Source organism: Berghia stephanieae, chromosome 12 (assembly GCF_034508935.2).
Source record: "Berghia stephanieae isolate SIO BIC M18660-M18661 chromosome 12, UCSD_Bste_1.3, whole genome shotgun sequence".
Lineage (NCBI taxonomy): Eukaryota > Metazoa > Mollusca > Gastropoda > Nudibranchia > Aeolidiidae > Berghia > Berghia stephanieae.
The window spans coordinates 43,382,095-43,395,036 of NC_088371.1; the positions used below are offsets into that span (position 1 = coordinate 43,382,095).

Sequence of the window (12,942 nt, forward strand, 5' to 3'; positions counted from 1 at the left end):
AGTTCAATGCATGTGGCCAACCTAGTACTGTAAATGGTGATTTCCATGATTGGCGGTAGTACTCTAGTACTGCAAATATTCAGATAGCGTTTCTTTTCGTCATTTGCAGTAGAACTACTGCAAATAATAGATATCGTTCATTTCTGTTATTTGCAGTAGTAGTAGTAGCAGGGGCGTGGCTCTATTGGTTCAAATGGTGCCTGGCACCACATCCATGTAAAATATATAAAACTGAGAAATGGTATATATCGCCTTTTATCAACAGTGCGAAACAGACTCCCTTTCTGTCACAACGCCTTCTATCCACGCTTTTCTCCCGATTCACACAGTCCGTTGATGACTGTCAGCGACTGTGTACCATGGCTGAGCGAGTGACTGGATTTCCCCACTCAAACGATTTCAAGGAGCGGATTTTTGCTGGCACCATTTAAGGCTATTACTATAATGTACTATAATGTTGCCACATTGAATACCTGGCTCGAACTTTTACCATCTTCACATACGAGAAAAAACCCGCCTCAGGTGCAGATAAATTTTTGCTCCAACTCTGTTGGACTGGGGAAAAATAGCTAATGTTGGTCATTTACGTCCTAGTCATAGTATGGTAACTTCGACCATCTTTATTATTATCGAAATCACGATTATTAACAAGTTCATTTGTTTCTCTCTCTGTGTCGTGATTATTGTATATATTAATTTATTATTATTATTATTATTATTATCATCATCATCATCATCATCATCATCATCATCATCATCATCATCATCATCATCATCATCATCATCATCATCATCATCATTATTATTATTATTATTATTATTATTGCTGCAAAAATTGATATGAAGGAATGTGAACGAGTTAAGTCAAACATTTCTTGATAGTGATGCTATATGCTAAATGCATGATCTTCACGTGAATATGCGTGTTTGACTTTGTGTGTGTGTGTGTGTGTGTGCGTGCGCGTTCATCTCACATACACACACACACACACACACACACACACACACACACACAGATAGGTAGATAGATAGATAGATAGATAGATAGATAGATAGAGAGAGAGAGAGAGAGAGAGAGAGAGAGAGAGAGAGAGAGAGAGAGAGAGAGAGAGAGAGAGAGAGAGATCTTGTATGGTGTCATGTTTGATTTCCGAAGTGGAATGGGGCTGTTTCATGACGTAACTACAGTACTCTTTTAATAGGCTATGGGCTGTTTACATTCTTACGCTTTGTAAGTTTTGAAATGACCCTTTGTTCGATTGACATTCAATGTCTGCATGTGTCCCTTTAGCCATTTCCCTCAGTGTCCAAACTCCAATCAATATATTCGTTTGTGATTTATATAAACAAACTATTGAAAAGATTTGCAGGAATAGAAACATCACCATGCAAATTTACTTTACAAGTATGTAAGTTTTTTTTTCTTTCTTTTATATTTACACATGTAGCATGTTTAAGTCATTTTCGTCTGGCACCACTTTATACTGTAAGCATGCCATGCCGCTGAGTAGTAGGTACTGGAGTGCTCTGTTTGGCTTCATTCTGTATTTGCAGTTGTCTAGACCTGTAACTTCTCAGTCAGTTAACTTAAATCAGCCAATTCGTCAAATTTAAATAGGAAAAAGAAGGGAAAGAAAGAAAGAAAAAATCTCATGGTCGATATAATATTGCTCAGGTTAAGCAACTCTTTTTAGATTTGCTTTGTCTGAACACATCCCTGTGTATTTTTACATGGCCTTCGTGAAATTATTTTTTTTTGCTTTCCAAACCTGTCGTGGTTCCAAAGGTAGCCAATTTTAATTGAGTAGCCAAGCGATAAATTTCACTGTTTCGTCTAAGCCAATATTGAACACATTTAACATGGTGGAAAGTAAAATTATGAAAACGGACGCCTTATGAAAAAGTAAAACGGCAATGCTGGAAGTATGTTATGTAAACACTTTTAAATCAAAAGGTAAATGATTGCCACTGAGTCGGGCTACATCTCGGTTGCCTTTTGTTGTAAACAAACTGGTTGATCGTTTCGTGACTGATTGGGTAAATAATTATAAGGAACAATAGTGGTAAGTAATTAATTCCTGTGCAAATAAGTTTTATGCCATTGTTTTGCTCAAGCGTGCTTGCTGTTCATGGTTCATGTTGAATCCGTATTTACTTTTTTTCCTCTTATATTATTATATGAATGACATGCTTATTTAGCATTCCTTCTACATCAAATCAATGGTACTCATACTTCCAGTAAGTAATAAGACCCACCATTTTAATGTATTGTATTTTATCACCTTCTTCTCTAATGATGCCCTGATTTATTTTAAAATTTGAATTTTCCATTTGTGGAAGAGTTGCAGTCAAATTTTTATAGAGCTCAATTTCAGGTCCACTTTCAATAAATGTTTTGTTATGTTGCACCTAGAACTTTATTGTATAGAGGATTGGGGAGCGCATGATAAATGAACTTCATTATTATTATTATTATTATTATTATTATTATTGTTATTATTATTATTATTATTATTATTATTATTATTATTATTATTATTATTATTATTATTATTATTATTATTATTATTATTATTATTATTATTATTATTATTATTATTATTATTATTATTATTATTATTTTGCGTCTTGCAGCCATAGACAGTCAAGCCCACGTAAACTCAGAGGGAAAATGTTGCAATTGTGGACAGGAAACTCAACATCAGTTAATTGCAAATTTGATTAAACGCAACATTTTTGTTGATCCCAAGGTGTTGCGATTGTCCGAAGTGGACTGTATTAGATATTGCTTGTAAAAGTACATCTATATATTTTTTCATTTCCTGCAAAGATCCAAGGGAGGCCACTATTGATGTCTCTGACTGATACAGAGGCATGTACTTGTACATTTCTTCCATCATCGACTTCTGTTCCTCCTTTTATCCAAGCTTGTCATCTTACTTTTTCTGGCACTTAAACGACCCAAGTCTGTTCCAAGTACTGTTAGACCTCCAAAAACAAACAAAACAGACATTTACGTTTTTTTCAAAACTTGCGAAACGTGGGTCTATTTTTTTTTTTTTTTTTTTATTATCTGTTTTGTATGTTTTGTATAATTAATCTGGTGAGCCTGGAAAAAAAAAGGTTCTGGGGAATTGAAATTTGGGCCATCATCTTGTTATTGATGTAGACATCGTTTTCAATGAGAGATTTGATTATTCCCAGACAAACCTTTAGAAATGGATGAGTAGACGCCTCTAGCCTTTTCAAGATGAAAAGAACAAAGACTGATGAAAGACACACGATGTTTACATGACCTGTCAGTGCCTGAACAAAGACTGATGAAAGACACACGATGTTTACATGACCTGTCAGTGCCTGAACAAAGACTGATGAAAGACACACGATGTTTACATGACCTGTCAGTGCCTGAACAAAGACTGATGAAAGACACACAATGTTTACATGACCAAAGACACACGATGTTTACATGACCAAAGACACACGACCTGCCAGTGCCTAAAGCCAGTGATGCCAAACCTCCGGTTTCACAGAAAATAATCCAGCATGGTGCAAAAAAAAATCTGGTCTCCAGGAAACTTCCGTCAAATTCCGGTGAGGTCAAGTTGTTCCAAGGGTACCCCCTCCCCTCCAACCACATCATCATCACTACCACTACTACTACAACAACAACAACTATGACATCATCATCATCACATCATCACCATCATATATGATATCTTTTTAGAACTATACAATATGTAAACACAATGCCAAATACCATCCCAATTCCTTTCTTGTTTACGGAAATTCCTCTTTCGGCATTGAAATTCCTCTGAGTAGTGTCTGAAATTGCTGTGAGCCAAATTTAAAGTTGGCGTCTCTGCTAAAGCACCATCAGACTAGCATAACAAGCACCATCAGACTAGCATAACAACCACCATCAGACAAGCATAACAAGCGCCATCAGACTAGCATAACAAGCACCATCAGACTAGCATAACAAGCACCATCAGACTAGCATAACAAGCACCATCAGACTAGCATAACAAACACTATCAGGCTAGCATAACAACAAAACAAGCACTCTTTGACATCTTTTCCATTTTCTCAAATATTTCTTGTGTGTTTTTATTTTTTCCAGTGTCTATCCTTATATTCTGTCGAGAGAAGTCAATATGGAAGGAAAGGTCTTATAAAATTGAACAGACAAACCTGAGAGGCTTTCACTAGAAGATTTAACAAGCTCTGAGACATCACATTCAACTGTCGGATTGGAAGATGTTGTAGCGACAGAGGATTCCATTCCATCATTTACTGACGCCCTTGAAGATCTAATGGAGACTAAAATATCATCAGAAACCTTATGCCAGTCTTCTGATATTGATATTAAACTTGAATTGGTAGAAGATGAAAAAATACCAGAGTCTGACCCACAGTCCATGCATGTCAATGTTAAAATTGAAGGTAAAGACATCAAACCAGAGAGTTCTTCCCTCGCTCATTCACAAATCAGTGATGTCAGTGTTAGACTTGAAGATGAAGACAGCAAGGCAGAGAACTCTTCTCACAATTATCTACAAATCAGTGATGTCAGTGTTAGACTTGAAGATGAAGACAGCAAGGCAGAGAACTCTTCTCACAATTATCTACAAATCAGTGATGTCAGTGTTAAACTTGAAGGTGAAGACAGCAAGGCAGAGAACTCTTCTCTACAAATTATCTACAAATCAGTGATGTCAGTGTTAAACTTGAAGGTGAAGACAGCAAGGCAGAGAACTCTTCTCACAATTATCTACAAATCAGTGATGTCAGTGTTAAACTTGAAGGTGAAGACAGCAAGGCAGAGAACTCTTCTCACAATTATCTACAAATCAGTGATGTCAGTGTTAAACTTGAAGATGAAGACATTGAGGTGGAAAAGTCTTCCCACAATTATTCACAGTTTTCTGATGTAAAGTTTCTACTTCAAAAAGAAATCAAGGCAGAGAATTCTTCCCACACTTTTACACAATCCAATGATGTCCATGTTGAACTAGAAGATGAAGGCTCAGAGAGCATTGACGTCGGTGATAAAATTAAACTCGAAGACACAATCAATCTTTCTTCTGTGACGTCATCACTGGGGACACGATGTCAGGTGAGATAATATTCTTTCTTTTAATTTATTGTCATGATGAAGAAGATATTGATGACAATGACGATGAGAGTGATGATAATGATGATGACGATGAGGTAGATGATGATGATGATGACGATGAGGTAGATGATAATGATGATGACGATGAGAGTGATGATAATGATGATGACGATGAGGTAGATGATAATGATGATGACGATGAGGTAGATGATAATGATGATGACGTTGAGGTAGATGATAATGATGATGACGATGAGGTAGATGATAATGATGATGACGATGAGGTAGATGATAATGATGATGACGATGAGGTAGATGATAATGATGATGACGTTGAGAGTGATGACAATGATGATGACGATGAGGTAGATGATAATGATGACGATGAGGTAGATGATAATGACAATGACGTTGAGAGTGATGATAATGATGATGACGATGAGGTAGATGATAATGATGATGACGATGAGAGTGATGATAATGATGATGACGATGAGGTAGATGATAATGATGATGACGATGAGGTAGATGATAATGATGATGACGTTGAGGTAGATGATAATGATGATGACGATGAGGTAGATGATAATGATGATGACGATGAGGTAGATGATAATGATGATGACGATGAGGTAGATGATAATGATGATGACGTTGAGAGTGATGATAATGATGATGACGATGAGGTAGATGATAATGATGACGATGAGGTAGATGATAATGACAATGACGTTGAGAGTGATGATAATGATGATGACGATGAGGTAGATGATAATGATGATGACGATGAGAGTGATGATAATGATGATGACGATGAGGTAGATGATAATGATGATGACGATGAGAGTGATGATAATGATGATGACGATGAGGTAGATGATAATGATGATGACGGTGAGAGTGATGATAATGATGACGATGAGGTAGATGATAATAATGATGACGATGAGGTAGATGATAATGATGATGACGATGAGGTAGATGATAATGATGATGACAATGAGGTAGATGATAATGATGATGACGATGAGAGTGATGATAATGATGATGATGATGAGGTAGATGATAATGATGATGACGATGAGGTAGATGATAATGACAATGACGTTGAGAGTGATGATAACGATGATGACGATGAGGTAGATGATAATGATGATGACGATGAGGTAGATGATAATGATGATGATGAGGATGAGGTAGATGATAATGATGATGACGATGAGGTAGATGATAATGATGATGAGGTAGATGATTACAACTAAGACTAAGAGATTAATAGAGACTGATCATAGGAGTCTATCAATTTCAGTGTTAATAAAAAGAATTGAAATCTTTGTCATTTTTTTTTCTTTACTCGTCATTTTGTGACCAATTTTATTATGTTGCTTTATAACTGGTCACATGTTTTGAAAATTTGAATTGACCTAACACTGACCAGTTGTTTTTGTTTTGTTTGTTACAAGCATGTTTGTGTCAGTGGTTTTCCAACTTTGATATATACCTTTTCACTCGCAATTTCAGCTGACAACATTTTCTGAATAGATCACAGCAAAATCACCAAGATCCATTTCTTTACATGACAGATACTTTTTAAAAAAGTAAAAAAATGTTATGTTTTCTGTTTTGGATAAATTCTATCATCATCAGAGTGTATTCCCCTCACTGGGATCCATAGCTGGTGTCTGGATGAGAATTTTAAATGATCTCAAACACTGACGGTGTGCTCTTGGAATCTACATCTGTTCCCTATTTGAACCAATTCCCCTTTGTCTTTATTTTTCTTGGCTACCTTAACTTGCAATTCTAGATTTTTTTTTAACATTCCATTTTCTTCCTTTTTTACTGGTGCTGAAATGAGCTAATTTTTTTCCCAGTGCCATAAAACCCTTAATTTGTTACCAGATGGGAGTTTCAATTGATATTATATTCCTTACAAAGAGTGAAATGTTATGCTCAATTCAAGACCAATCTTGAGGTAAAACCCGATACACCAAGAATATCTGTTCCTCTTTGTTGTACACTGTGGTGACACTAGAAATAACTGACCCGAAAAGGTCTAAATAACCTGTAGCTTGGTGGTATCTGTTTTACTGTTTTGATTTTATTCTGTATTCACTTCCTTTTTCAGGAACCCTGCAATGTCATCAAAGGAGACCAGAGTTATAAAACAATTGGTGAGGGGCCAGTCTCTTCCAGTGGTTTGGGGTCAGAGGTCACGGCTATGGTCTGGAAGACTGCACAAGGTATTTTAATGATGAGGTTGAATATTTGTCCAATTTTGGAAAGGGGGGGGGGGCGGTATCAAAGTGGCAAAGTTGTGTCAATGCAATTCATTCCCTCTTTCCTTTACTGTATATAATAATAGTCATATATTCTTACACACACACAATGTATTATTACAGCAATCAGCGTTCAATAGTGACAAAAATACCCAATGTACATCTTGTTTTTTATGTCTATAGTTCCAGTTTATTAGCTCTCCCATACCTTCCAATCTATAATTAGCCAATGACAATCTGGGAACACTGAATGATATCACAGTCGTCCATGATTAGTTTATTGTGTACAATTTTGGTGGTTGTGAAAACACATCCAATGCAATGTCAATTCAATTGGCCAGTTATGACTTTTTGTGGTCCTAGAATTAAAAATAGAAGTGTTGACAATAAACAGTCCTTTGTTCATTCATGAGTCAGATTGCCTCCCTTTATCTTTATCTCCTGTATCCCTCCAGTGGTGACGTGACATTCAGGAAATATTTTCCCATCTTGACGGAACTCGTTGTCCAGCATTCTATCTAGGGTATGTCTTATAATTTATTTGGAATTTCATCCATAAGGCTAGAGAATGTTCCAGATTGTCATTTACTGTTTTGTTATTATTCAGACTCGTAAATCCTCTTACTGTAATCACCTGTTTTGGTCAACAATCCATCCACCAACTTTCTTCCTATAAAATCAATCTGATACTGATATGTAACAATATGCAACAGTTTGGTCCCAAAGGTACATTTTGGACATTTTTACTTTTTTTTTGTGGAAGAGAGAGGGTGGGGTGGGGTATAATTCTTCACACCCAAAGAGAAATGGGTTTTTATGGTCGGGTTTTTATGCTTTATGTGGGTTCGTTTCCAAATGATAACTGAAATGGTCTGAGTTTGAACCTAGTATGAACACTATTGGCTTTTGGTACCAGCCTTACCTTACCTTACCCGGGTTCCATCTCTTTCCAGAGGTCGGATGTCATGGCTTTCCATCCTTCACGGTCCATTGCAGCCTCGTTACAGTCTGCCATGCGCCGTCCTGTAGCTTCCTTGATGCCATCTGTCCAGGATTTCCTTTGTCTTCCTCTGCCTCTCTTTCCTTCAATTCTTCCCTCCATTATCCTTTTTTCGAGACTATCATGTCTTCGCATATGTCCAAAATATGACAGCTTTTTGTGCTTCACAGTCAAAAGAAGTTCTTTTTGTTTTTGGCCCATTAGGTCGAGGACTTCGATGTTTGTTTTTCTTGCTGTCCAAGGTATTTTCAGTATTCTCCTGTACGTCCACATCTCAAAAGCTTCAATACGTTGTTCTGTCTGTGCGGTTAGTGTCCACGTTTCACAACCATAAAAGAAAATGGACCACACATAGCATTTGGTGCATCTCATTCGTGTTCTGATGGAGATATTTGTGTTGTTGAGGATTGCCTTTAGTTTCATGAACGCATTTTTGGCCAGGATTATTCGTCTCCTGATCTCTTTGTCAGACTTTGCATCGGATGTTACCAACTGCCCCAAGTACGTGAACTCCTTTACTTGTTCCACTGGACACTCTTCTATTTCTATATCTATGTCTATGGGCTCTTTCTTTTTTGTTATCACCATTGTTTTTGTCTTCTTCGCATTCATGAACAGTCCCTTTTCTTTACTCTCTTCGTTCACTTTTGAAATTAGCTTCTGTAGGTCTTCCTTACTTTCCGCCAACAGGACAGTATCGTCAGCGTAACGTAAATTGTTGATGTTGTGGCCACCAACCTTCAACCCTTGTGCTGTTTCTACTTGCCGAAATATAGACTCTGTGTATAAATTAAACAAGCAAGGAGACATAACACATCCCTGGCGCACTCCTTTCTTGATTTCAATTGCATCTGTTGTATCTGCCTGCACTTTTATCTGAGCCTTTTGCTGCCAGTACAGATTAGCGATTAGAGCCACATCATTCTTTTCCCACACCTATTGCCACAAGGTCCTGGATAAGTTTCTGATGACTAACAGAATCAAATGCCTTTGAGTAGTCGATAAAACAGGCATATATGTCTTTTTGGACCCCTAAGTATTTTTCTGACAGGATTTTAAAGTCGAAAATGGTACCAGCCACACAACTCAAAATCTTTTTGAGGATTTAATTTGGCCACAAAATTGGGTCAGGATCTAAAAAAAAAAAACATTGCAAAGGTAGAACTGGATTTCCCTTATAAGAAAAAGTAAGAGTTTACCAGATTGGTGTCCTGTTGCCAGATTTAAAGTCTTCAACAGATGTCAAAATCATCCCTCTTTCTATGGGTGAAAACAGGGCATACCCTCTTTGAAAATTAATTTAAATATTTGAAAAACAGTTTTAATGAAAAAAAGGAAGATTTTCTGCTAGAAAAATCATTAAATAAGTCACACAAAAAAATGTTTAAATGTATTTTCACTTTTAAAATTCATTTTTCAGATATATTGGCTGTTTTATCAGTTCATCCTGGGTCGGTCAAAGGCTTCTATTAGCCTGACTAAATTAGTTATGAAACATTTTTTTAAAAAAATGCCGACAGTAAATAAATATTTGAATTGAATTGAATTGAATTCATCCATATTTAGTACCTTCCGGACCGAGGCGTTGTGTATCAACATATTTGTTATTTATATTGACAATAGACAAATATTTATTCTTTCACTCATCGCTTTATAAGTTATTGTTTTGTGGAGGTAAGAATACTCTTTCACTATTTTTACAGATAACAACGTTGTTGACAGCTGTGAACAACAAGATATGAAGTGAGTAGAAAAGTGCCAGAAGACAATAGAGAATAAAAAAATTTTTTTTCCTTTTTCGCGGCGGTGGTGGGGTTTGAACCTGCGACCTTATTGGTACGACAACTCCGCCTGGCAGGTGAGAGCGTGGCTCTACCGTGTGAGCTATCCACGAACACAAAAATATTCGTTTCAAACTCAAAGTCATTTCTAGATCCTTCTCTCACCCACTTCTTGAGATCGCCGATTCGTTCACCACCATCGCGAAATAATTTTGACCAGCAGTTAAGCTTAATAGCCAATATTCTCATCACAAACATATAACATAGAAACGATTGAGACATTGAGTATGCTCCGGTGTATGGGGTGAATTTTTAATTCAGAAAAGTGAGTGGAGCAGGTACTTATGTTGGTAACAACAAGATATGAAGTGAGTAGAAAAGTGCCAGAAGACAATAGAGAATAAAAAATTTTTTCTCTATTGTCTTCTGGCACTTTTCTACTCACTTCATATCTTGTTGTTACCAACATAAGTACCTGCTCCACTCACTTTTCTGAATTAAAAATTCACCCCATACACCGGAGCATACTCAATGTCTTAATCGTTTCTATGTTATATGTTTGTGATGAGAATATTGGCTATTAAGCTTAACTGCTGGTCAAAATTATTTCGCGATGGTGGTGAACGAATCGGCGATCTCAAGAAGTGGGTGAGAGAGGGATCTAGAAATGACTTTGAGTTTGAAACGAATATTTTTGTGTTCGTGGATAGCTCACACGGTAGAGCCACGCTCTCACCTGCCAGGCGGAGTTGTCGTACCAATAAGGTCGCAGGTTCAAACCCCACCACCGCCGCGAAAAAAAAAATTTTTTTATTCTCTATTGTCTTCAGGCACTTTTCTACTCACTTCATATCTTGTTGTTACCAACATAAGTACCTGCTCCACTCACTTTTCTGAATTAAAAATTCACCCCATACACCGGAGCATACTCAATGTCTCAATCGTTTCTATGTTATATGTTTGTGATGAGAATATTGGCTATTAAGCTTAACTGCTGGTCAAAATTATTTCGCGATGGTGGTGAACGAATCGGCGATCTCAAGAAGTGGGTGAGAGAGGGATCTAGAAATGACTTTGAGTTTGAAACGAATATTTTTGTGTTCGTGGATAGCTCACACGGTAGAGCCACGCTCTCACCTGCCAGGCGGAGTTGTCGTACCAATAAGGTCGCAGGTTCAAACCCCACCACCGCCGCGAAAAAATTTTTTTTTATTCTCTATTGTCTTCTGGCACTTTTCTACTCACTTCATATCTTGTTGTTACCAACATAAGTACCTGCTCCACTCACTTTTCTGACAGCTGTGACCAGTCTTTGAATGAAGACATCCAAATTGAAATTGACGTTGATGAAACTACAGACAGTTGTGTGGAATGGCACGAGCCTGGCACTGATTTCCAGAACATTCATGATACAACTTTGGAACATCTTTCCACAAATCACAATAGACCAGATCAAAGATTTGATTTTAGTGAAATAGACGATTCTCAAGTTGATACAAAATCTCAAAATTTTACGAGTTCACAGTTGCAACATCACTCAAGAATCCAAACTGGAGAATTGCCAGATAAATGTGTGACCTGTGGAAAAGCGTTTGTCTGTAATACAAAATTACAGCAACACATCAACATTCATAAAGGAGAAAAGCCATATAAATGTGTGACTTGTGGAAAAGCGTTTATCTGTAATACAAAATTACAGCAACACATCAACATTCATAAAGGAGAAAAGCCATATAAATGTGTGACCTGTGGAAAAGCGTTTGTCTGTAATACAAAATTACAGCAACACATCAACATTCATAAAGGAGAAAAGCCATATAAATGTGTGACCTGTGGAAAAGCGTTTGTCTGTAATACAAAATTACAGCAACACATCAACATTCATAAAGGAGAAAAGCCATATAAATGTGTGACTTGTGGAAAAGCGTTTGTCTGTAATACAAAATTACAGCAACACATCAACATTCATAAAGGAGAAAAGCCATATAAATGTGTGACTTGTGGAAAGGCATTTAAACAGAATTCACAGTTACGTGGTCACATCAATTCTCATACAGGAGAAAGACCATTTATATGTCTGACTTGTGGAAAAGCATTTTTTTCGAAAGCATATTTAGTTGCACACATCAGAACTCATACAGGAGACAAACCATATAAATGTGTGACTTGTGGGAAGAAATTTGCTCAGAATTCACATTTACAATATCACATCAGAAATCATACGGGAGAAAAACCATATAAATGTGTGACTTGTGGAAAGGCATTTACTCAGAATTCACATTTATTTCAACACATTAGAACTCATACAAAGAAAGAGCACATACATTTGTGACATGTGGAAAGGCATTTACTCAGAATTCACTTTTACTGCAATACTTCAGACAGCATTATAGGCCTCTAAAATGTTTAATTGGAAATGACAATTCATTAAATTATATTTGCAAAAGGTCAGGATGTGTCTAATGATCAGAAGTGCTTTAGGACTAATAATATATTAAATAACTATGAATAGCTATGTTATATTTGCATTAGATTTGGGCTTGACTGACAAATTGTCATTATCATCACTGGGGGACCTGTGCTTGTGTCAGGATGAAACATTTAGATAATCTCAAAATAAGTACACTGATAGCGTGTTCTTCTTTTTTCTTGGCTACTTTAATTGTAATTCTAGAACTTTTTACTAGATCCCATTTTCTTCCTTTTTACTGACACTGATATGACCTTACATAAGTTGCAATCACCGTGAAAACCTATCAGTAG

At 36.6% G+C, this 12,942-nt stretch overlaps 3 protein-coding genes across 3 annotated transcripts in view; all 3 read left to right on the plus strand.

The window, feature by feature from the left end:
• Positions 1-7,826, plus strand: part of LOC144958023 (uncharacterized) — a 127,957-nt gene extending 120,131 nt beyond the window's left edge. Inside the window, exon 2 of the mRNA XM_078889612.1 lies at positions 7,248-7,826. Coding sequence (XP_078745738.1) covers positions 7,248-7,478 — 231 coding nt within the window. The 3' untranslated portion in view covers positions 7,479-7,826. The remainder of the gene's footprint in view (positions 1-7,247) is intronic.
• LOC144958213 (uncharacterized) lies at positions 493-4,937 on the plus strand. The gene is made up of 2 exons (XM_078890021.1): positions 493-604; positions 4,124-4,937. Exon 2 carries the CDS (start codon positions 4,317-4,319, stop codon positions 4,935-4,937), a length of 621 nt encoding a protein of 206 aa, XP_078746147.1. The 5' UTR covers positions 493-604; positions 4,124-4,316.
• A 276-nt stretch (positions 7,827-8,102) lies between the features above and the next one.
• On the plus strand, positions 8,103-12,511 carry LOC144957676 (uncharacterized). The gene is made up of 3 exons (XM_078889023.1): positions 8,103-8,124; positions 10,102-10,141; positions 11,479-12,511. The coding sequence occupies exons 1-3, from the start codon at positions 8,103-8,105 to the stop codon at positions 12,509-12,511; spliced, it is 1,095 nt and encodes a 364-aa protein (XP_078745149.1).
• The last annotated feature ends 431 nt before the right edge of the window (positions 12,512-12,942 follow it).

Coding starts and splice junctions, on each gene's coding strand:
- LOC144957676 (XM_078889023.1), top strand. CDS start 8,103: ATGCAACAGTTTGGTCCCAAAG. Junction 8,125..10,101: donor GCAACAGTTTGGTCCCAAAG/GTACATTTTGGA, acceptor CTATTTTTACAG/ATAACAACGTTGTTGACAGC. Junction 10,142..11,478: donor TGTGAACAACAAGATATGAA/GTGAGTAGAAAA, acceptor CTTTTCTGACAG/CTGTGACCAGTCTTTGAATG.
- LOC144958213 (XM_078890021.1), top strand. CDS start 4,317: ATGGAGACTAAAATATCATCAGAAACCTTATGCCAGTCTTCTGATATT.